The following is a 26110-nucleotide window of genomic DNA, read 5'->3' as shown; positions in this document are numbered from 1 at the left end:
CCTTTGTGCTTCCTTTCTTTCTCCATTCAGCACCTCATGTCCATGTTAACCTGCTTTCCCCTTGCATGTGTTTGTTTTTGTTATGTTTTAAGCGGGGATAGCGCCTGCTGTATAGTCTGGCTCGTCTTAGGCTCTGCTCCACTTGGAGTGTAAGGACTAGTCTGTGACCCTGAACAGCTCCTCAGGAAACAATAATAAAAATGGTATTAACCAAGAAAGTACACATTCAGGATCTACTTCAAGTGGCATGCCTCGAGGTTAACTTTGATTCTGAAGAAATGACCTGCCCGTTTTACCGCCAGGCTGCGACAAGTGTGTCTGGGATCTGACGGATGACCTGCGGTTAGCGGCGCTCTCCATGGAAGAAAGCAAAGCTGGGCTGCTGAGCATGTCCTCCGGTGCCGCTGCTCATAGGCACATGAATGAAATGAACGCCACCATCTTCCTCCTCAAAGTATGCAGGAATGTCGTACCTTCTGCTGAGCTCTCATTCTGGTCTCACAGGTCGCTTCTAGTAACTCCTTCTATGCCCTTTTGGTATCTGAGTCCCATAGCTATATTAAAACTGGTTAAACCTGAGGCCTAACGTACATAACATACATAATATCATAGGAAATTATGAGAAGTTGATCATAACCATGATCTTCGGCCCAAACCAAAAGCTGCCATCTATAAAAGAGGTTATTATGAAAAATTAAATGACTAAAAGGCTACTGTCTATGTACAAAGCCACTGAGGGAAGAAAAACACTCTTATTTCCTTTGTGAAGCTGTGTATGAGCTATTCAAGGCAATACCACAAACCAACCATCACCTTAGCCTCTAGAAGCATCCCTTCTCTCTCTTTCTCCCTCTTTTGCTCCGTCGTTCTCCTCCCTCCCCGGCCTTTCCTTCTCACTTCTGTAATTCTCTATGATTTTCCCACGCTCACATACATAAACATACACTCATGCCCTGTTTCTCCTCGTAGGTCTACTGGTTAATATCTAATAAACAAGTGAAAGGCAGGCAACAGTAAAAAACAGTTTTATAAAGGTCCTTGTAATCTAAGTTTTAAGAGTTTTCCTTCCCCTAAATCATGGGCTTCTATCACATCCAAAGGATATTTTAAAAAATAATAATAATTAACTGAAAGGACAACAAAATTAATGCCACCGCAATTGTTTTACTTTGTTAGTCAATTTAGCCTAATGATTGAGAACACAGGCTTTGAAACCAGATTGCATTTAAATCTCAACTCTGAGGCTTACTGGTTGTGTGACCTTGGGCAAGTTATTTAACCTCTTTATTCTTCAGTTTCTTGGTAATTATTGCTATCTCATGGGCTGGTGAGAGAATTCAATGAGTTGATGTATGCAGAGCAGTTAGAACTGTACCCGGCATAGTAAGTAGACATTATTTTTTGGAGGTGCAAATGGTATCCACCGCAGTTGGCCAAAATATGCGAAGTGTAAACCAAAATAAAAATCATGATACTGTAGAGCTGGACGGAATCTTAGTGAGCATTGCATTCCAAACTTAAGAATTGTTCTTCTCTAAATTCACCTGTTTGAACACATGAGGGCACTAATTCTCAGAGGAGTCACCCAGATTGAGACCTCTGGATATACCACTCAAATTCTCTTTCCTCAAAGGCACAACTTAAAGGTAGTTATCATCAGAGCTGATGGAAGATCTGTGCCAACAGGGAAGGGCTTACTCAAAAGTAATTTGAGGAAAGCTACATTGAGACCCAACTCCTTGAAAATGCAAAGGAAGGGCCAAGTGGTCTGAAATAAAGAGAATTGCTCTCTTTATACTAAAAAGAGAAGAGTGAATTTCTTAACTCCATTTACATTGTTTCTGGTGGGTTGACCAGTTCCTCCAAGACCTGACCAAATGGAAATTTTAAAGCTCAGACACCCAGGGCCACCACCGTCCTATATCGTGCCTTTGTGCAAATTAGGAAAAGGTGCCCTTTCACCACGGCCAGCCCAACCCCAGGCCAGGGTCTCTGGCCTAGCGAGGGGAGCTTGCAGAATTTCAGCTTTTAGGAGCCCGGGTCCCCATGTGCAGACCTCACACCAGGCTGCAGCAGCCTGCAGACCCCACTATTTTGAAAGAAGAAGCCCATACTCTACACAGAAAGAGCTTTATGTATATTTTTAAAACCTGGTGTGCACCTCTACTGATTATTTTCAAAACACATTTTTTCACAGACAAAATTGTCAGAAAGAGAAAACCAGTATGTCCTAAAAAAGATACAAATCAACAATGCTGAGAACACAATGAAAAGCCTTCTGTCTGACGTGGAGGAATTAGCTGAAAAGGTATGTATTCAGTTTCTGGGACCACCTTCAAAGAGAGGATTTAGCTGGTGTGAGCCTGGCTAGGCACAAACAACTAAGGCTTAACCACAGCCCAGAAAAAAATGCAGTGACCCATGTGCCTTAAAATAAATCAAGGCCAGACCTGTGAAGAAAGTTAACATACTCGGTCTCCACTGTCTCTTCCCATTTTGATTGGTTTTCTTAAAGTACTTTGTTTATGAGAAACTCTCTGTGTATTTGCTGTTGGTTGATATGATTGATATATGTTTCAATTAGAATAGTCATTAAGCTGTTTTTTTCTTTTTTCAAGTTTGTTCTATTCTTTATTGTTGACTATGAGGTTCATGATATTCATAATTTCATTGGAGCTTTTTCTATTTATTTTTCCTTGTTAGCCCTATTTTTTTGTTTGTTTGTTTGTTTTAAATTTTATTTTGTCGATATACATTGTGGTTGATTATTGTTGCCCCTTACCAAAACCTCCCTCCCTCCTCCCTCTCCTCCCTCCCCCCCAACAATGTCCTTTCTGTTTGCTTGTCGTATCAACTTAAAGTAATTGTGGTTGTTCTATCTTCTTCTCCGCCCCCCAGTTTTTGTGTGTGTGTGTGTGTGTGTGAATTTATATATTAATTTTTAGCTCCCACCAATAAGTGAGAACATGTGGTATTTCTCTTTCTGTGCCTGACTTGTTTGACTTAATATAATTCTCTCAAGGTCCATCCATGTTGTTGCAAATGGCAGTATTTCATTCGTTTTTATAGCTGAGTAGTATTCCACTGTGTAGATGTACCACATTTTCCGTATCCACTCATCCAATGATGGACATTTGGACTGGTTCCAACTCTTGGCTATTGTAAAGAGTGCTGCAGTGAGCATTGGGGAACAGGTATACCTTCGACTTGATGATTTCCATTCCTCTGGGTATATTCCCAGCAGTGGGATTTCTGGGTCATATGGTAGATCTATCTGCAATTGTTTGAGGAACCTCCATACCATTTTCCATAGAGGCTGCAATCATTTTGCAGTCCCACCAACAATGTATGAGAGTTCCTTTTTCTCCGCAGCCTCGCCAGCATTTATCGTTCATAGTCTTTTGGATTTTAGCCATCCTAACTGGGGTTAGATGGTATCTCAATGTGGTTTTGATTTGCATTTCCCGGATGCTGAGTGATGTTGAGCATTTTTTCATATGTCTGTTGGCCATTTGTATATCTTCCTTAGAGAAATGCCTACTTAGCTCTTTTGCCCATTTTTTAATCGGGTTGCTTGTTTTCTTCTTGTACAGTTGTTTGAGTTTCTTATATATTCTGGATATTAATCCTTTGTCAGATATATATTTTGCAAATGTTTTCTCCCACTCTGTTGTCTTTTAACTCTGTCAATTGTTTCTTTTGCTGTGCAGAAGCTTTTTAGTTTGATATAATCCCATTTGTTTATTTTTCCTTTGGTTGCCCGTGCTTTTGGGGTCGTATTCATGAAGTCTGTGCCCAGTCCTATTTCCTGAAGTGTTTCTCCTATGTTTTCTTTAATAAGTTTATTGTTTCAGGGTGTATATTTAAATCCTTAATCCATTTTGAATTGATTTTAGTATACGGTGAGAGGTATGGATCTAGTTTCATTCTCCTGCATATGGATATCTGGTTATCCCAGCACCATTTGCTGAAGAGGCAGTCCCTTCCCCAGTGAATAGGCTTGGTGCCTTTGTCAAAGATCAGATGGCAGTAAGTGTGTGGGTTGATTTCTGGATTCTCTATTTTATTCCATTGGTCAGTGTGTCTGTTTTTATGCCAGTACCATACTGTTTTGGTTATTATAGCTTTGTAGTATAGCTTAAAGTCGGGTAGTGTTATGCCTCCAGCTTTATTTTTTTTTTTTTTTGCTCAGCATCGCTTTGGCTATGCATGGTCTTTTATTATTCCATATAAATGTCTGGATAGTTCTTTCCATTTCTGAGAAAAATGTCTTTGGAATTTTGATGGGGATTGCATTGAATTTGTATATCACTTTGGGTAGTATGGACATTTTCACTATGTTGATTCTTCCAATCCAAGAGCATGGGATATCTTTCCATCTTCTTGTATCCTCTCTAATTTCTCTCAGCAGTGGTTTGTAGTTCTCATTATAGAGATTTTTCACATCCTTGGTTAACTCAGTTCCTAAGTATTTTATTTTTTTGGTGGCTATTGTAAATGGGCAGGCTTTCTTGATTTCTCCTTCTGCATGTTCACTATTGGAGAAAAGAAATGCTACTGATTTTTGTGTGTTGATTTTGTATCCTGCTACTGTGCTGAAATCATTTATCAATTCCAAGAGTTTTTTTGTAGAGGTTTTAGGCTGTTCGATATATAGGATCATGTCATCTGCAAACAGGGTCAGTTTGACTTCATCTTTTCCAATGTGGATGCCCTTTATTTCCTTCTCTTCTCTGATTGCTCTGGCTAGTACTTCCAACACTATGTTGAATAGGAGTGGTGAGAGTGGGCATCCTTGTCTAGTGCCTGTTCTTAAAGGAAAAGCTTTCAGCTTTTCCCCATTCAGGATGATATTGGCAGTGGTTTGTCATATATGGCTTTAATTATGTTGAGATACTTTCTCTCTATACCTAACTTATAGAGGGTCTTTGTCATGAATGAGTGCTGAATTTTATCAAATGCTTTTTCAGCATCTATAGAGATGATCATATGGTCCTTGTGTTTGACTTTATTAATACGGTGTATCACATTTATTGATTTGCATATGTTGAACCAACCTTGCATCCCTGGGATGAATCCCACTTGATCGTGGTGAATAATTTTACGTATGTGTTGCTGTATTCTGTTTGCTAGTATTTTAGTGAGGATTTTTGCATCTATATTCATCAAGGATATCGGCCTGTAGTTTTCTTTTTTGGTTATATCTTTACCTGGTTTTGGTATCAGGATGATGTTTGCTTCATAGAATGAGTTTGGGAGATTTGCGTCTGTTTCATTCTTTTGGAATAATTTGTAATGAATCAGTGTCAATTCCTCTTTGAATGTTTGATAAAATTCTGCTGTGAATCCATCTGGTCCTGGGCTTTTCTTTAGTCATTAAGCTGTGTACCTTAGCATTTTATGGCTAAGACCTATAGAGCATTCAGAAATAAACTTTATTATGTAGAATACAAAATGTAAATGTTCGCTAAAGGATGCATGAAATGATAATAGGAAAGAAAAGGAATTGTCCTGAGAAAGCAATTGTGCAGTTTGGCAGGGAAAAAAAAAACTTTCAACCCTCATTTTATGCCATAGACTAAAGTCCAGAGAGATTGAAGAGTTGAGTATAAATCTCAAATACACAAGAAAAAAGAACTAAATAATTATCATACCTTGAAAGGAAATAACAATACACTCCCACACAGTATGAAGAATTACAATTAAAAGCGTTAATAGATTTGACAAGATAAAATTTCAAATGCCCAGTAAGACAACTAAATAAACAAAAAGGTCAACTAGACAGAGAAAAATATTAAGGGAAATATGACTTGTAAAAGCTGTCACAAACTAACAAAGAAAAACATTAGAACATGAGCAGAGTCCATGTGAGAGACTATTCAATACACTCCCCCAGAGCCAAATAGAAAAATATCTATTCACCCTTCATACTAATCAAAAAAATGCAGATGACGTCACAAGACACCATATCTAACATGTTAAAATGGTTCATACCTTTTTTTTTTTTTCCTGATGATGCTTCAACAGTGATGGCCAGAGTGGTCTAGAATTGCTGCTCTCAGACACTCGTGTTTGACATTTTTAACTGTCAAAGTTCTTTTCAAAACAATTCTCACTTTCTACAAAAATAAAGGTTAAAATAATTCTGAAATTCGCTTTTGACTTTGTACCTCCTAAACTTTTAAGAGATTTTGCTTCTAAAGATGTAAATTACTCTAATTGTACCCTTGCAAGATTCATCTACTTTGAAATACATATGAAAATTGTGTCCCAAGTTCCCAAACAATGGTGCATATCAGTCCAATCACTAGCATTGCAAAGAGCAGTGAACTCTCTTAAGTTTCAAAGGAAATACCAAGACAGAAATCTTTGTGAAAACTCATTGTTATTTCATGTCGGAATCATGGTTGGAACTTGCCAAAAGTTTTCAATTCTTAAGGAAATATTTTCACCAAGATTAGCTTCTCCTACAGCTTAGACAGTTACCGATCCTTTTCTTGCACAATTTTCCTGCTTCTAAAGTAAACCAAATGCAGGCTTTCATAGAGAGGAAATAGTGCAAGCTTGAAAGTGACATTACAGTAGAAAAGGCTCCTGGGCAACAAGAACAGACCACCAAAGCAGGAGCTTGATGATAAAGCTGCTTGGAACTTTCACCTGGCAGTTTCCATCAATTTTTATTGAAAAATAACAGTCGTCTAACTACAACAGTCCTGACTGTGCAAAAACCTGCTAAAACATTTCAAAACAAATGCCCAGAGCTGTTCTTCATGACTTCTCAAGCATCCTTCAAGCCCTAGAAAAGTCCGTGATTGATTTGTAGGAAGATTTTAGAAAAGCTTTGACTTAGAAAGCTTTTATCAAGAAAATAACTAATATTTGGCTTTAAGTAGAGTGAAGGATTTCATTGTGTGTTCCCATAGTGATAAAAATCACAGTAATGTTGCCTCTTGAATTTTCCGGGTAATATCTGTGTTTGCAAATTACCTGCCACTTGGATCTCAAGTGACCCAAATCTCACAAGTTACATTCATCTGGTTACTGGTTTTGTTCCAACCTCCATATCCAAGTCCTCCAGCCCTCTTTGGGGAAGTCTCACAGCCCTTTCCCACCACCTACTTCTGGAAATTTCTAAAGGATGCCCATGCATCTGTGTTCACAACAGCCAGTGCTCAAAAGAGCCTCACTCTTGCCACTGCTGATCATATCCATAATGAAAATACCAAAGACTGTGCCAAGATTTCACTCTCCCATGTTCCCAGAGCCACCATATTCAAGGTCAGAGTGGTGCCAGGCTACAGGTAGAGGTGGCGATGTGGCCCTCTCCCAGTCTCTGTGCTGCCCCTCAACATCTGGACCTTGAAGGTTCACTGCAGAGCCCAGAGTCACGAAGGCCAGTCCCCAAGGGTGGCTCATGAGGTGTGGTACCATCACCTCCATTTCATCTCCTCCATCTCTGCTCTCCTCCCTACTCCCTCAACCACAGCAAAAGCTCCCGGCATATCAACTCATGCAAAGAGATCCTTAAGACTGAAAGGAAAGTAGGTCACCTCCAAACATCGAAAGCATCTGAGCTTCATCTCTGGTGCTGCCAAAAAGGCAGGATGAAAATAAGAATATGTGTCTATTCCAGAAGCATTACTGAACACCTGATATATAACTGTTATTTCAGGGATACTGAAACGAACATAATAAGGCACTACTCTCAAGATGTTCACAGTCTAGTAGAGAAACAGATGTGTAAAAAAAAAAAAAAAAATTATGGCACAGCATTTAATGAGAGGCATAGTACAGACCAGTAACCCTAAGGGAAAAATGTGAACTCTGTCAGCAGGTACTTCCAAGCAAGGGATAAGTATTACAGGAGCAGAGAGATGTGAAACAACATTCTGTATCATTGGGACTGGAAGAAACTTTGGCCTTGGCCTTGCAGAAGATTAATTGTAAGGAAAAGAGTGGGAGATAGTGCTGAAGAAGTTGTCAGAGGCCAGATCATGAAGAGCCTTGCCTACCATGCCCAAGAACATGTGGACTTCATCCTGTGGACTTCAGAAGTCATTGAAGTATTTGCCTAGAGCAATGAGCTGATTAGATGTTCATTTCACAAATATTTCTCTGCAGTATGGATGAGAGACTGCAATTGGAGACTGAGGGCAGGGCACCGGTTAGGAGACCACCCCAGTAGACTAGACAGGAGAATGGTTGATTGCTGCCTTGTCTTCATTTGAAAAGGATTGGTGGGGAATGGGAATGATCTGTAGTAGTGGGAAGAGAAAGAGGCTAGAAGGCAAGAGAAATAAAGAAGACGGGGTGACCAATTGGAGGTAGGAGTAGCAAGGAAGGAAGCTCTGTCTTGGAGAAATGGATGACCAAAACTAAAAATACAGAAAGGATTCTCTGGACATTTAAAGAGTGAGGTATGTGTGAATGCCCAGAGGGCAATTAGAAATTTGAGTCTGCAGCTTAGAGGACAGTTCAGGGCTGGGAGGGTGTTTGGAAGTCAGTAATGTTTGGTAGGTAGGTAAACCAGAGAAGTAGACATCACTGCACGGGTTCTGAAACAGCACACTAATTCCAACTATTGCTTTGTCCAGGACTGTCCCTATTTATGCCTGTGTCCCAGAGTGATTACTAAAATTCCCCCTTTCACTCCCCAAAACCATCCCAGTTTAAACAATAAAATATATAATAACTCTAGATATTGATTATTATTCTTACTTAATCTGGTTGATTTTAACTAGTATTCTAGGTACATTACCTTTTATGTGCTGTATTATCAAAAAGTTCTGGTTTATGGTTGTGAGGTAATATTTTGATTTCAGCTTTTCTTAAAGCAAGGCATACCTGTTTTATCATTTTTATCATTATTTTCCTTCCAGAAATAAAGTTACAAAAAAATAAATAAAGCATCCAAATAAGACATCACTATATATTATAGTCAGTAATTGTACAATTTAAAATAATGAATGTTCCTCTTTACCACTGATTGGAACATTAGATAGATAGATATAGAGATATATTTTATATCTTTTTATATATACATATTTTATATATCTCATAGCGCCCTCTGGCGTTTATCAGAAAGAGGAGGTTTTCTAGCAGGTATGATATCCTTCAGCTGTCTTTCACCGGTTCAATTCAGTTTCCATATCAAAAAATAAGTTTTATGACAGAAATTATGGTAGATCTTTCCCTTGAAGAATAAAGCCAACGCTAATAATGTGAGTGTTGCACTTTGCAAATATCCACAATTTAAACTGGATCAAAGATCAACTTGTTAAAAATTCTAAAATGTTTTAAATGTTTGCGCCCATAATTTTTAAAAGCAGGGAGGAGTGACACCAAGAATACGATTCATTTCATTTCCTGTATCATCTAATTTTTAAATGACCACAAATATTGTTTCTTTGGAAAGCATTAGAACAAGCCAAGAGAAAGCCTGTAATTGGAGGAAAGAACACAATGGCTCAGAAAGCAAAGTCCATTCAGAGATCCCACAGTTGATGAAGGGACTGATGGCCACATTACCTCTGCACCAGGGGCTTCACCACTCCAGCAGCATTGCTCTGCATGGACAGGATTATTGACCTGCCCAATAAAAAGCCTCTAAGCATGTGTTTGCTATAATACCATTTCTGCATTACCTTCCTGGATCATCTTAGAAGGCCACTTGCTTGGGTTATACCTGAGAAATGTAAAAACGTTCCTGATAAAATCATGGCATAATCCTCTGAGTGGAACACTGGGTGAAAGGAGAGATGTTTGAGACAGCCACTTCCCTATCCTGGGGAAACTGTGCAACGGGTTTACCAGTGCTCTGTGTAGCAGATCATCCTGCAGTTCATTCAGGTTTTGTAGCACTATGTTACCGAGCTGAGCCAAAAGGGTACCAGAAAAGGCAAGTGGGCATTTACCAAATGCCAGACTGAAGAACCTCTCCTTTAAATATAACCCCTGAATCAGTCTTTCTAATGCCAAAAGGAGGTACAGTATCCTGTACTTGAACCATTTCTGTGCTCTTAGATCAGCTTCTATCCTTGACCACACACACAGAAACACACACATACACATACACACCCACACACACCCTTTCATCAGAAACCACATTTGAGTTGGGATTTAATTTTGACAAATACTATGTGAGAGCTCTGAAACAGAAGCTCCCAAATTGAAAGGATGGAATCAGCTTCTGGGAGAAAAGCTCCATTCACTCTGAGCCAAATCTGCTCGAGCAGTTATTTGTACACAAGTGCCATCAATGTTGATGGGAATTTGGAATGAAGCACTGAAAATGGCATTTAGCCCAGTGAGCATAATCCTTTAAATCTCTATGGTAGTTCAGTTTCAGCGGTGGTTGGACCACCTATGGAGCATTTCAAGGTTTCAACAGTTTTCTCTTTGAAACTTTAAACTCTTTGGTCAGCACAATGTCAAACTGATCAGCAGACATGGATAATTTTCTAGTCCGGCATCTTGAGATACAGAAAAACACAAAGGATAAAATACATATGAAAGGAAGCTGGTTTGGATTGAACTGTGACTGATGGCATAGGAATAGCATCTGATTTTATAGCATTCTGTGATTCTAAAACTGGTCATCACATCAGCTTTCATGCATGACATCTGGAACCATTTTACATGTTATAGAACATTCGCATGCCAGGAAAATCTACATTTATGGAATACATTATGCCTACCCACTCCCACATGCACATATACAACATTCCTTTCTCATAAATTTAATCTAGTGTTCATGTGGGTTCTTTGTAGGGAAGTCATGCCTCAAGAAGGGGACAACTGGTTCAGAAGGAAAGCATGGACACCATTAACCATGCGACTCAGCTTGTAGAGCAAGCCCACGACATGAGGGATAAAATCCAAGGTAAATATATTCTCTACTGGTTCGGTTTAGTGTCAAGGAAACACTAAACACTTTCTGTTATTAACAATAGCAATAATGGCTTACTATAATAAATGCTTACTATGTGCCAGGAACTTGCAGACTATTATAAGTTTAAATTTCTATAAGGTTCTTCATTTCAAATTTGTTTAGTTAAGGTTTCTGAGCACTCATACCTACTTACTATCTGTTGATGTTCAACAATAAATGTACAAAATCATTCCCTTTCCAGGCACTTCACAGAAATGGAATTCCAGAATACCTTTCCAGCAGAGGAAATGGCATACTCTAGTGTCTAAAATGCAAGAGTTGAGTAGGAATCGCATGTTTTTCTAAGTTATTTGCAGAGAAAACATCTCCTTTAGAATGGCAATAAATTGTCAGCTAATCCAAATCATCATAAGCTGTTTCTGTGATGCTCTTTCCCAAAGACCAGGCAGGCAGCGTGCTCAGGTCTCCAGTCCAGAAGAAAAGGGGGAAGGAGGCTGTATGAGATTTCTTTGCCCTAAAATATTGTGACAGATTTTATCTTCCCTCTTGGAGGTTTACTTATTTGTGCTCTAACTTCTGGTAAGTGCAGGCTGCATTTTGAAGACTATTTTTAATAGCACACTGAAAGACAGACAGCCTTCAATTTACCAACAGAAAACAAGAGATTTCATTTGTTCTAGGATAAAGAGGATTTCCTTGGTTTAGAGTCTGCTAAGATCCAGTACTTGTGTTTCCACAATGTTTACTGTACTATATACTTAAGAGCTGGATGACAACACCGAGTGCATCTCAGGGTCCAATGACAGTATAGAGACCCACAGAGGGAGATTCATACCTTTATACTAAGGTGTCAGGGGCATATTCCAGGCAAAGGGCTTGGATTAATAGAGCCAAGATTAATCATTTGCTACATTTCCTTTGGTGCCTATAATATACAATAAAAACAAATGACATGCATTTCAATCACTCCCCTTTCACATCCTCTTATCTGATGTATTTATTTTTGCATTTACTGGTAAAATTACTCTTTTCCTATAACATTTTACAGTAACTATTGATTTGTTCAAAAAGTAAGATTGAACCTAGAAAATTAGATGACCTTATCCAATTAAGAAATAAAAGCCCCTTTAGGTAACAAATAATGCCAGGACCCTAGTAAGCCATTTAGAGAAAATAATTCACTTTTGCTGTTGTAACCCAAATTTTGATTCTAACTTGTTTCCTTTGGAAAGAATATGAACCTTTTTATTTGACTCTTTAAGCATGGGAAAGGATGAAAAAATACAAAAAAAAAAAAAAAAAAGGAAATAGGAAACAATAACTTTCATCAGTTTTTACCTTTTAAAACTAATGTATGAACAATCTCCAAAAACCAAAGGCAGAAATGCTACTGTCTATATTTCCTTTTTCTAATCTGTACCAGACATGGCTAAAATAAAACAAGCTAAAATTGCAAACATCATATTTGCATCAAAATGACAAAAAAATTCAGCATTGTAAGAGCTAGAGCTGAGAAAAAAATATATTTCGTTTATTTCAGGAGTTAATATTTTAGACTCTACTTGAATGATAAATGTTTAATCCCTGCATGGGTTTTTTTTTTTAACATATCTTAATATCTCTATAACTCGGTCAGTAATATTGATAGCATTAAAAACTTCTGCCCCCATTTGTCTCCCTTCCTTCAGAATTCTAGAATGCTGTACCACAACAATTGTGTGTCATTTCTTATTCCTAACCATCTCTAAAATAACTGCTGGTGACCTTCAAGTTATTATCCATATAAAATGCAACCCCTCATCCAGGTATGATTTATGTGACACCAGTGTTTGTTTCTCCGTCTTGTCAGGGCAACCACATAGGTCATAGTAAACCACAGACACACAATTTCATTTATGCCAGAAAGATAAAATGCTTCCTCCCAGTAGAACTAGGTGGAAATTACATAACTTTCTTCTGATTGTGTGTAGTAGGAATGAGGGACGAAAACTATCCCAGCTCTGCTAGTGCTTAGACAAGTCACCTAATCCTTCTGAGTCGCAGTGGTTCCTCCAGTGCTAAAATTCTCCATCCTACTTATGGAAGAGGGATAAAAATCACCCAGATTCAAAATGGACCAATTGACAAGCAGTCATGCTGCAGAAGGCAAATGGCAATTGCCAAAAAACAAATATTAATATAAACTCATGCCATGCTATGACAAACCCCTGTTTTATGTCTAGTCTGTAAGACAATCTGGAAGACTCATTGGTCAATTATCAATCTGTTTGGTTTAGAGCTTTGGTCAAATCCTTGGCTAGAATACAATTAATAATAAAACAATAAAATACAATTAATCTCAAAGTATCCCTCATATGAGTATGTCAGCATATACCTTAGAACATTTTCTCCAAGTAAAGTATTTATATGGAAGGTTGATCAAGACCCAAGGTTTTTGTGCCTTAACTATGAACATTCTCGAGTCACTGTGGAAACCAGATGCAGATGAAAGCAGGCTTTGTATTAGCTCATTCCCATTCTGAAGATGCCACATAGGAAGCGGAGAAGAGAGGGTCCCTCAGGTTTTTCTCCCCTTTGGTGTATGTGGTGGACTCTGACACCGACGCCAGTATTCACAGCATGAGTGCCAGCACGCTGTCTGTGAATAAGCCTCCCTTTCTGTCTCAGGATCAGCCCTGTCCTTGGCCCACCAGCCCTCGCAGCCCTGTGTTTTCAGTGACATTGTTATACAACGTGCAGTCATCTCTCCCACAGCCTTCTCTCTCCATGTTCTTCCTTTCAGAGATCAACAAGAAGATGCTCTTTTATGGGGAGGAGCAGGAACTTAGTGCTGAGGAAATCTCTGAGAAGCTGGGGTTGGCCCAGAAGATGCTTGAGGAGATTCGACATCGCCAACCATTCCTCACCCAGCGGGAGCTTGTGGATGAGGAGGCGGACGAGGCCTACGAACGTAGGTGTCTTCGACTTATAGCGGACCCAGCACACGTCTGCTTCCTCTGTGGGTCCAGGAGAGGACGCCAAGCTGCAGGGCAACATCTGGTCAAAGCAACCAATTTTCAATCTTCAGAGCTATTTAGAATTTATATGTGGCCTCAGGCAATCCATCAGGATGACTTGACCACATGACCAAGATTTTTAGATCCAGGCCCAACACAGAGCCCTTGGGAAGCAGCTAATAGTCCATAAGAAATCTACAGACCTTTTACTCTCATGGGCAGGAAGGAGGGACTTAGTAGTTGGTGAATGTGTATAAAACAGGGAAAGGAAGGCTGAGGGGAACCAATTCCCAGAACTACAGTAAGAGAAGGAAGTTTTATTGAGAAGGCAGAAATGCTATAAGCCCAGCAATATTTATGTTCTGAGGGCCATGAATGACTTTTCATAACTTTAACCTCCAATAGAAATTTGACATTTCCTTTAATGATGAATGTAGACAGAAAACCACCCCAGTATTATTGAATCTATGACTTGATCACTGTAACACTTATCAGTTACTGTCTAACAATCTACCCCAAACACATTCATTTAAAGTAATAACCATTTATTTGCTCATGATTTCATGGGTTGGCAATTCAGGCAGTACTCCATCTGGACAGCTCATCCTGGCTCCGTGTGGCATGGCCAAGCTCACTCACGAGTCTGGGGCTAACTGGGAAGGCTGGGCCTCTCCCTCCGTGGGGTCTTACCTCAAGGAGGCTAGCCCAGGCTTGTTCACATGGCGGCAGCCTTCCAAGATCTCTTGAGGCCTAGACTTGGAATTCAACAATGTCATATCCATTCTATTGGTTAAGACCAGCCCAGATTCATGGGGTGGGGAGATAGACCCCACTGTCGATGAAAAGAGTTTCAAAGAATTTGAGTTCATTTTAATGTATACAATCAGCAAAAGAAATCACAGATTTGCATTATCGTATTTTAGCTATTACTGATATCTCACAACACTCTCAGTTCATCAGTAACTCAAAATTATAGTAGTTACTACATTCACCTCTAGATCTTGTTTCATGCATTAATAAAGAAGTACATATACTATTATAGTACCAATTTTTGTTTTTTAATAGATTGGTCTCTTTTAAATTCTATTTGTTTTATTTTATCTGTTTTAAAACACATTATAAGAAGGGGCCTGAGGCTTCCCTAGATTGCAGAGGGACCAATGGAACAAAAAAGGTTAAAAGGCAGTAGGTCATTTTCCTGCAACTGTTGCTATCAACTTCTGCTAACAATTATTGTGGATACCATAGGAGAAGAACATTAATGACATAAAGGTTTATTACGGTTGCAAATGGTGAAGCCTTAGAAACAGCAAGAACCAGAGAAGAATCTAAGGCCTCGGGATGAGGCCGACAGTCAGGAAAGCTGGAGCTCTAAAGTCTGCAGCCAGATGCTTCCCAGCTCCTTGCCTGTCTTGTAATTTAACAGACTGCCCTGGGGAAATGGGACCAATCCCATCTCCCATTTAACCTCCTTCTGCCTAGTGAGTGCATTGTCAGCCACTTTCTGCTCAAAGTGATGAAAGAAAATACAAAACCTCAGCAAGACAGACTGGTATTCCCTGCAGGAAAATAGAATTAAGGCACCTAGAGAACACGTGTACCTTTGAGCAGAGAATGAAAGACACATACCAAGTTTAAGAACATCACATCATTGCCATTTATCTTTATTCCACCCCAAATCATGGTTTGGGTTTGACCTAAAGGAGCTAACTAAAAAGAATTGAATACAGAAAATGAGTGCATATGAACATCATTTTCCCTAATTACTGATGAGATAATTTTACTATCAAGAAGAATAGTAAAAACTATACAAGTCCCTTTACATAGCAAAATTATTAATAATCTGGATAATAATAAGCCTAGTATAATGACATTGTTTCCACATAAAACATAATCTTTGTGAGAAAACTAACCAAACCCTAAAAAATAGCATTTTTTACTTTAAATGTAAAATAGAGGGCTATTTTCGTGAACAATAGCTTCAATCTCAATTGCTAGAGTAGGCATGACCTGACAATTTTGCAACTTTGCTAAGTGCTGGAAGGAAGGGGAGGAGACAGGGGAAGCCCAGACTGAGTTTCTGTCTGCATCTCTTCCCAGTGTTGAGCCAGGCTGAGAGTTGGCAGCAGCTGTACAATGATACTCGCGCTCTGTTTCCTGTCGTCCTGGAGCAGCTGGATGACTACAATGCTAAGCTGTCAGACCTCCAGGAATCACTTGTCCAGGCCCTTGACCATGTCAGGGATGCTGAAGACATGAACAGGGCCACAACATCCAGGCAACGAGACCACGAGGTACAGTGGACACTAAACTGTAAATGCATTTCAGGTGTGGACAACGTGAAGTTACGCCAAGAAGGGACAGCTGGTATAAATTTTTTTAAATATTGGTATATCTAAGTACTCATATTTTTAGAAATTGTATTTTTGCTACTGTAAATTACTAATATAAGTGTGTGTAACTACAATCAAGTTGAAATTATCATAATTGTTTAGTTCTTGCATTGATAAAAATGCAACTGTTCATGAGACCATATGTGTGTAGATGTGTTGCTCTTGCAAGTGCATAAATGATATGTTATTCTTATGCATAACTTCCTTTTATACTAAGAGCACTAGAATACCAAAGCAGACCAGAACCATGTGTTCTGGGTATGTGAATTTTTCGGAGAGGAACGATAAGCAAATCTCATAGCCTGGCTGGTGAGTAGCCACAGACACAGGGAGACAGGAAGACTAATTCTAGCTAAGGCCATGCAAATACAAAGAGGTGAGAAAAATTCCCAGATGCGGCCATGGCTTGCATTTCCCAGACATGACCATGCTTGCAATTCCCAGACACAGCCATGGCTTGCAGTTCCCAGACATGGCCATGGCTTACATTTCCCAAATGTGGCCATGGCTTAAAATTCCCAGACACGGCCATGGCTTGCAATGCCCAGATGTGGTCATGGCTTGCAATTCTCAGACATGGCTGTGACTTGCAATTTCCAGACACAGCCGTGGCTTGCAAAGGCAGTCATACTGTGGTGTCAGGATTTGTGCTTGCCCACACCTGGAGGGCTAAAAACTGGTGGTGGTCACATGTCGACTCCAAGCAACACATGTACTCACAGACACCACCGTGGAGAGGGGTGATCTTCTGATAGGATGGCACATACACAATTGGAAATATTTATAATGATTACGGTGAACAAATAGAAAACAGCTATGAGTGAAATTATTCAATTATGTGTTTTTATCATTGGCAAAACCAACTTAAACTAGGCTCTGTGCCCTGATTTTCAGTCATCACTGCCCTCAGTAAGAGTCATTTTAAAATTTCCTGAATAAAAGTGAATTACACTCATTACCACTATTTTCTAAAAGGAGCAAACCCTTAGCCAATTTTTTTTTTTTAATAATAATGGTCAAGTTAATGTTCTTTGTTAAACAAATCCACAACTATCTTACCCAGTAAAACTATAACACAAAATATTTTTTTAAGACAGTCACTGGGACTCACCTTATCCTTGAAGCTTCCCCTTTCCCCTCCCCAGCATCTAGTCAACCACACGATGCCCCCAGTTTTACCATCTGGACAATTTTTAGCTCTGTTTCTTCCTCTTCATTCCACTACAACTTCTCTAGCTCAGGTCTTCATCATTTCTCGCCCAACGTAGCCTCCTCTTCCCTCTCCCCCATGCTTGCCTCCCTCCGAGCCATCCTCCCTGTCCCACCAGAGTGGCTCGTCCAAGTCACAGTTCTGACAGTGACTATTTACTCTTATTAAAACCCTTCATTCTCTCCTTACCACCTGTACCAGTGCTTTCAACATTATATAGCTTGTGAGCCATTTGGTGGGTTGTAATTAACATTTTTAAAAAAGAAAATAATGAAAGGAGATGAAATAGAATAGAATAGAAAATACCAATGTGCAACAACACATATAGCAAGTCTGATTTCATCACATTTCTGCCTGCATATGTGTACTGGGTTGCAACATATAATCCATTTCTCAGTGTGAGTTGTAGTTGACAGCGTTTGAAAGACAGCATCCTATATGACAGTCTATGCTCTTTCACGTGGCATGTAGAACCCTCTCTGATCTGACCCTATCAGCTCCTCAGCCTCACCTCTTGCTATTCCCTGCCTCACACATTCAGGCAGTACCACTCTACCAGTAGTCCCAGCTGCCTGGAATGGTGACCTTTTTTTGTTTTTATCCTTACCTGGCGAACACTGCTCATTCTTTAAGTTCTACCTCAGGCATCACCTCTTCAAGGAAGCCTACCCCATAGTTCAACCCCATAATGTCTTGTGCATAGCTCTGTTTCTGTATCAAGATCATCTGTTAATGAATCTGCCTTCCCTGCTAAACTAGAGGCTCCAAAACATCAGGGAATCCTGTCTTCTTCATCTTTGAATCCTAAAGCATTTAGCATAATGCCTGGCACAAAATAACAGCTCAGTAAATGTGTTGATCTAATGAAAACATTAAGCACTTTCCAATTTGCGGATCCTGTTTATTAGATTGTGCCCAAGCTTATTAAAGATCTATTTTCAGCAATAAGTATTAGGTGATTCTTCCCATCCTAACAAATTTCAATCCATACCCCTAGCCTGTAAGATAATACTGTTCTATTCCCACAAGAGGATATAGAGTGTGTAAGAAAGAGAGAAACAACACTGCAACTTCATGCAACAATCCCAGGGCCTCACCGAGGAAGACCCAGAACTACGTTCAGTACTGAGGGCCCCGAAGTGAGAAGCAGACCTACTGACCCAGTCCTGGTAGGACAAGGCAAGCAATGGCATGCAGGACGCCCCAGCCCCACCAGAGCTGTGCCCTGAGCTGCAGGAAGTGAGGTTTCATTACCAAGAAAAAAGCGAGATGTTACTACTAGTAGTGGTGAGCTGTATGTGGTTCTCATTTCAGACGGTGAGTTGTCAGTCTCAGCAAAGTGCTTTGTCTTCCACATAGACCTGTGTTAGGGAACACATGCAAGTATATTGTGTGTTAACATGATCAGTTTGCTGGTGATTTATTTTTAGGAATGGATCTTGTAGTCAAGTCCTTTGTGAAGTCTGGAATGAGGAAGGGTGCCACACAGTGAATGAACTGAGAACCAAAGTATCTGCAGAGGCACAAACCAGCTGATTTGTTAGTGGGTGGTAAATATCCATGTGAAGTCGGGGCACACTGGACTTTGTGAATGTAATGAGCAAGGAGACTGTGTGGCCCATATGAAGAGCCTTCAGTTCTAAAAGTGGATGACTGCCAAAATAGCTTTTAATTAAACTTTTCTTATGCACATTTTTTTTAAAACCTCGTGCGTGAGGATACCAGGAATTTGGCATTTTACTAATTCAGGCAGATGGTAGGCCTCGTTTTAGCTTTGCTAAACAAATTCTCCTACTGAGTACAAATGAACAGCGTGAGCAAGATTTCAGGAAGAGAACAGCATAGCACTGAAGCATTTTAAAGACCTGCTCAATCTCAGTCCTACCTCTTCCTGACCTTTGGAGCTGGCATTAGCCACAGTTCCACCCCTTTTCCTTCAACTCCCCCCTCAGTGACTTCACCTGATCTCACCAATCTCACCACTTCAGTGCTTGAAAGGGATTTGTGGGTCTGTATCCTTATCCATAACTGAGCCTCACAGCACAACATTCATATGGTGTCTGGCTGCAGCAATAGCCTGGGATATGTCCCACTATTCCCTGCTAAAAATTAGCTCTTTTTCCAGCAGTTCCCCTTCCTAATTTTTCTGTTCCTGTCAGGGCGCCTCCTCTCCATCCAATGTCCCCAGGCTCTGAGTCAGCCCCCTCTAAGTCAGTCGAGGGTTCTGTGAGCAGTAACTACTCCAACCCTTTGTGTTCACTTGTGGATGCTTTTGTCTTCCTCCTGCCTAAGCTTCTGACTTCTCTTCCCTTCACATTATTGCTAGATTCAATTTCAAGGCACCTCTCTCAGGGTATAGAAACTATGTGAAAAACCTTCTTCACATGCCTTCAATGACTTCTTATTTAAAAATGTAAATTTCCCAGCCATCCATGGTCTGAGCCCACTCACTGTTCCAGTGGTATTTCTTGAGTCCCCTACAAAACCTGCCTCCCAGCCAATGGAGATCATGCATTTTTTCTTCTTGTTTTCTTTGCTCATGGTGTGTCCTTGCTCATCTCTCATCAGTGCTTAATTCTATCTAGCCTTGGCTAGCTTACTAGATTGAATGTCTCCCTTTGTAGAGAGCCTCACCTACTTACTGGAGTCCAGTGGTTCTTACATTGTTGCAGATGTACATCCTTTTGAGAATTCAATTAAAATTATGGAACACACATACACGCACTCAGATCCCTGCCATGAAAAAAATTGTGCTTGCTCATATGTATAAGATTGGCAGACAAGTTCAGTCCAAGACAAGGTAGTCGGTCCATCTTAACCTCAGGTTAAGAAACCTGATATCCAGAAGGAATCCCTCCCTCATCTACACTGGGGCAGCCAGCAGTTGTAGCTCTGGAATGATCACCATGCTTCATCACACTCAGCATATGTTCCTGTACATTCCAGTCTAGGAGGCATTGTTAATTGCAAAATGCTTACCTGTGTAGCCTCTGTGTGGGGTGGGGGAGGGGGTATGCATCTAGTCTGTCCCCACTAGATTGCAATCATCCAAAGGGCAGAACTCCTGCTTTGCATAAATTATATCTTCCTAGCACCTAACACATTGGTACATTTGTTGATGAACACATGGGCAGATAAATGCATGAAGCCCACTCAAGTAATATAGAAGTGATTTGCATAAACCAGTTGTTCTTGATTATAAATACTCTTTTCATATTAACTTGGGCCTCTAAATTACTATACACTATTAGCATTCTTTTGCATACTTTTGCATATTTAAATGTCATAAAACTTTAATTTCTTCCAATAAAATTAAAACCCAACCTTTCCTTTATGCAGTATCCTTCCCACAACAAATTGGTTTGAATGAATCTGACTTTATTGGAATTTAACCTTGTGTTTTAGAAACAAACTGAAGTGTTTTAATTTTATCTTTCACTATTAGACCTACAGCATGGGTTAGAAAAGAACACCACCAAAATTTTAGTATTTATACAAAACCAAAAATACTCAATCACTTTGATGCATGCAAACAGCAGCCACACAACTAATAATTACATTACTTATTTTATCATCCTATTCCTAACCCCAAATAGTAACAGAATGATAATTTTTGTCAGATATAAGATTCTGCACTTTAAAAGTAGGTAAAATACTCTTTAAGGAGCAATGTTTAGGGATTCTCATAAACCAAAGCTCTGCACTCCCAGGAAAGCTCTTTTTTTTTTTTTTTTAAGGATCAGGAACCTTTTTAAAACTTTTTGCATATGTGAAATGGACACTGAAGCATGCTGAATAGTGCTAATTATATCATTTTCATAATTATTAGTTTTTGAAACTTTCTTTTGTTCAAGTAGGCCATCTTTCTGTGGGAATATCTTTCTTTGTTTCAAAGCTAATTTTATTCATCTTTGTTTAATGCTATATATAAGTGGGAGAAACCCTTTAACTTGAAATATGTTTTCCAACTACTACAAATGAGCTTATCAGGCAATGCTGGTAGCACACTGCTTTGAAGTTTGGTTCTGACTTCAGGGTGTTGGCAGTGTTTTCTTATAGCAACCCAGACACAGGAGCTTACAGAATAGGTCATAGCTCAGACCCGGAAAAAGGAAAACAGCTCTGTGAGAGCTAAATGATACCGACCTCTTTTCAACTCCCTTCCTACACATCCTTTATGCTATTGCTTCTGTGTAGAGCTGTATCTCATTGTGGAGATAAGAATAATTGACCCCAGATAGTCACACTGTATTTAGCTTGATGGATGTTGAGGGGAAATTGAATTTTTTTAATGTTCTTTCATTAAGAGGGGGTTCAAACGTGATTCTTTTCTGTCTTTATACCTACATCTACCCCTGCAGCAACATATTTGGAAAAGATGGATTCCATTCTTCCTTTCCACTAAATCAGAACGACTGCAGGGAATAAGAAAGTACATTAAGCTGAATTTAGAAAGTTTTAAAGTATTTCCTTCTGTATCTAGGCTTCTATAATTATTTCTATGATGTCTTACATTACACCATCACATGTATTTTAACTCTAATTTAAATTACTATTCTAAAGGAACTTTGACTCATTTTTTTTACTCAAATTGTAAGATGAGTCTTCTACTTTTTTCTCCTAAAGTTTCCTTCTGTGTTGCTTTCAAACTCTGCACTCGTTTGAAGCCCCGTAATATTTCTTCAGCGCCACAGCATCCCTGCCTCTAAAATCCAAAAGTGAAGATAGAAATTAAAGCATTTATCACAAAAGGTATTAACATTTGGGCAATTTCTTTCCTCATAAAGTCTGAACATCTAACATAAAGACCAAAGAGTGGTATGAAGCAAGATTACAATTTTATGCTTTGACGATAGGGCCATTTTTCATTTTTACGAAAACATTAAGATTATTTTGTACATACTTTATTCCTGTCCAAATGGGATGTTTGTGCCAGACCCAAAGTTGGCACATGATCCATGCTTTTTTAATTAATTCATTTACCAATTACTGCCAATTACTGCAAATATAGAACCTATGTTCAACCCTGCATCCATAGTACTACGTTAAATTATGGAGAAAAGCGTCAAATGCTCTTTGAGATGAGGATGTTATAAGTAATACCCATAACTAAGTGCTTCAAATCTCCCACGTTCTTACTTTGTTATCTCTGTATTATAAATGAGAAAGTGAGCATCAGCCCAGTAGTGTTCCCCAAAGGCACACAGCAATTAAGTGATGGGGCTGGAGCGTGGATTCGTCTGAGCCCTAAGACAGCAAAGTTGACATTTACCACTGTCCCTGATGCTTTCTCTAAAGACATGTTCTCTTTCTCTCTTGCTTGCTTTCCTTTCCTGCAGAGACAACAGGAAAGCGTGAGGCAGCAAATGGAGGTGGTGAATGCTTCTCTGGGTGCATCTGCCGACTCTCTAACGACACCTCGTCTGACTCTTTCAGAACTTGATGATATAATAAAGGTAAGAACCCATGTGACTTGTTCAGGTTTGTCTTGACAGCAGGCTCTGTGACAACAGCAGCCCGGTGTTGGAGAATTATCAAATTCAATTCAAATCTATCCAGTTAGCAGGCATTATAAAAATAAGATCTGATGACTACATTTTTCAGTTTCTTGCACTATATGGTGGCCACTAGCCACATATGGCTATTTAAATTTACATTACTTAAAATTAAGGAAAATTTAAAATTTAATCCTTCAGTAGCATTAGCCACATTCCTTAGTTCTCAGTAGCTACACATGGCTAGCAGCTACTATATTTGACAGCACAGACATCACCACAGAAAGTTCTACTAAAAGGGTTGGTCTAGATCCTCCTATTCACTCTTTACCCATAAAGTCGTGGGTTTAATAAAGCTGGCATTGAAAATCAATATAAGTCACATTTTTTAAGAGTAGAAATTTTCCCGTAAAATGCAGTGAACCAAACCAACAAGAAATGACTCTTAGCTCGTTTTTATTACCTTTGAAAAGCTATCACCTTATCGTCATCTGATCAACATCTCATTCTTTGACTATTTCAGCACCACACTCCCTGTCTTCCTCTCCATCCCAACTCCCATCATTATCCTTGGTGACATCAAAATCCATAGGGATGAGCCCACCCACTCTCTGACCTCTAGCTCCTTGAACTTCTCCACTCCAGCAAGCTTTTCCTCTAGCCCAACTCTGTTATCCCTCCCGTGGCTATACCTAGAGCTTGTCATCAATAACAGACGATCCCAAATCTGTTTCAAGCATCTCCCTCCCTGAGCACCATCTCCTATCTCACTTACTCTAGAATGTCCACTCCAACCATTCTCTGGCCACACCGAGACCTCCTCTGCCTCATTTGTCCTACCCCTCTCATATTCTCTCCTCCCTTTTTAAGCAGCTACAATTATCAGTATACGCATGCTTTGAAAACACCCTTAACTTCTGCATCCACCTGTTTCCCTGTTGTACTCACCTAAGAATTCCAACCCTGTATCCCCAGTAAATCCAAGTATCCCCAGCATCATGATCATACCAGAGCAGCTGAACATGACAGGTAGGAAACCCACCTCCCCTTCTCTCAGTTCTGGCTGGTGACTTTGCTTCATGCTTCACTGAAAAATTAGAAATAAGCAGAAGAGAACTCCCCTCACCTTTCCTCCCCAAATCTGCCAGCCCACCTGCATGTGTTTCCACATCTCCAGCTCCCTCCCGTCATAAATAAGTGTCCCTTCTGTCCAAGTCCTCCACCTGTGCTCGGAATACTATCCTTCCTCACCTAGAAAACAGAGTTGTAGAGTTTCACTCCTGAAATTATACTCTCTCTTCTGCATCATATAATTCTTACTCTTTACTGAATCATTACTGTCGACATACAAAGGTGCTCTAGTATCTCCTATCTTTTAAAACTCAAAAAGAAAAAATGCCCTTTAAAAAAATTTTTTTTAGAAAAAGCTTACATCCCCTGTAACTTCTGCCCCATTACTCAGCTCAGCTTCACGGCAACACATACCAAGAGTCATTCACAGCTGCTGTTTCCTTCTGAATGGGATTCCATCCCCTCCACTGAGACTGTTCTCGTCCAGGTCACCAACATCTCCATGTAGCCAAGACTGTGGTTGCTTGTCTCTCCTCGGCTTCCTCAGCCTGACCGCAGCACTGTTAACCCTCTCTCCTGGAAGCACTTGCAGCTGTCATCCTGGCTCCTGAGACCCCATCCACCTGGTGCTCTGCCCCGCCTTCGCTGGCCATTTCTCCCCAGGCCAGCTTTGCCTCTGCACATCTTCTACATGGTAAATATTTTAGGTTCTGCAGGCCACATACAACCACTGTTCCTTATTCTTCTTTTTATTTTTTTATAACCCTTCAGAAATGTAAAATATATTCTGAGCTCAGAGCTACATAAAAACAGGTTATACTTGGCACTGGGCCATGTTGACCCTGCTCTGGACAATGAATGGCTCAGGGCTCAGTACTGGGCCCTCTTTTCTATCTCTACTCTTTCCCTAGTTAATCTTACTGAATCTCATGGCTTTAAAGAACAATTATATGCCAATGAGAACCATTTATACCTCCAACTCTGATACCTCCACTGAGTTCCAAACTCCTATATCCAAATGCTTACTTGACATTTTCAAGCCAGAACTCAGTGTGGTGTGCAATAAAATCACAGTAAAATCCCCTACTATGTAATGGGCATATCAAACTTTACATATTGTGAATACAACCTGCACCTCTCCCGGTCTCCACCATCTCTGCAAATGGTACAAGTCAATTGCTCAAATCACGACTCCAGAGTTGTTCTTGATTTCTCCTTTTTCCTCTTTCCCATTTCAGCAGGACTTGTTGGCCTTATCTCCAGAATGAATCCTGATTTCTAACCACCTCCCTCATCTCTACAGTTATTCTTTAGTCCAAGTCACCTCATCTCCTGTGTGAACTGCCACAAGAGCCTCATAACTCATCCCTTGTCTCCACTCTTGTCCTTCAAGGCCCATTCTCTATGCAGCAGCAAAATAATCCTTTAAAAACATAATCAGATTACATTATTTCTCCTACATGAAACCTCCAGCAACATGTAAAATAAGAAACAAGCTCCTTTTATCATGACCCATGAGGCCCTAAGTGACCTGGCCGCAGCCCACCTCTCTGACCTCATGCCCACTCTCTTCCTCACTCACTACATCTCTTGTTTTTCAAATCACCATATTTTTTTCTGCCTCAGGACTTCTGCACCTGCTGTTCCCAGATCTTCAAATGGCTGGCGTCTTTGTGACTATTCAATCCAAGTGGCCCCCTTACCCTCAATCACTCTTCATCAATACCACCTGTTGTATTTTATTAAAAATACCTTTTACTCTCTGAAATTAGCTTGTTCACTTATTTGATAACTTGTTTATCACCTGTATCTTTCCACTAGATCGTAAATTCCTTGAAAACAGAAACAGCGTTCATATGTATTCTCTCTCCTGAAAGAGTGCCGGCCACAGGACAGGCACACAGTGAATCCTTGTTGAATGAATGAATGAGTAAAGGTGGAATGTCCGTGGTATATTTTTCTGCTTATACAATTGACAATAACTTTTTAAAAAATATTGTTCCCCAAGTGATCAACCAAATTGCTAGAGGCTTAATACTGTCTCCACAAAAATA

The 26110-nt window shown here is 39.8% G+C and overlaps 1 protein-coding gene across 1 annotated transcript in view; it reads left to right on the top strand.

Annotated features, from left to right (window-relative positions):
* The window catches only part of LAMA4 (laminin subunit alpha 4), a 130955-nt gene that overhangs the window by 52860 nt on the left and 51985 nt on the right, over positions 1–26110 (top strand). Inside the window, exons 7-12 of the mRNA XM_063096436.1 lie at positions 303–454; positions 2198–2308; positions 10771–10882; positions 13674–13841; positions 15988–16181; positions 22830–22946. Coding sequence (XP_062952506.1) covers positions 303–454; positions 2198–2308; positions 10771–10882; positions 13674–13841; positions 15988–16181; positions 22830–22946 — 854 coding nt within the window. The remainder of the gene's footprint in view (positions 1–302; positions 455–2197; positions 2309–10770; positions 10883–13673; positions 13842–15987; positions 16182–22829; positions 22947–26110) is intronic.

Source organism: Cynocephalus volans, chromosome 5, assembly GCF_027409185.1.
Source record: "Cynocephalus volans isolate mCynVol1 chromosome 5, mCynVol1.pri, whole genome shotgun sequence".
NCBI classification, from domain to species: Eukaryota; Metazoa; Chordata; class Mammalia; order Dermoptera; family Cynocephalidae; genus Cynocephalus; species Cynocephalus volans.
The sequence above is the reverse complement of the archived record's forward strand: the minus strand, read 5'-3'. Positions and strand labels throughout refer to the sequence as shown.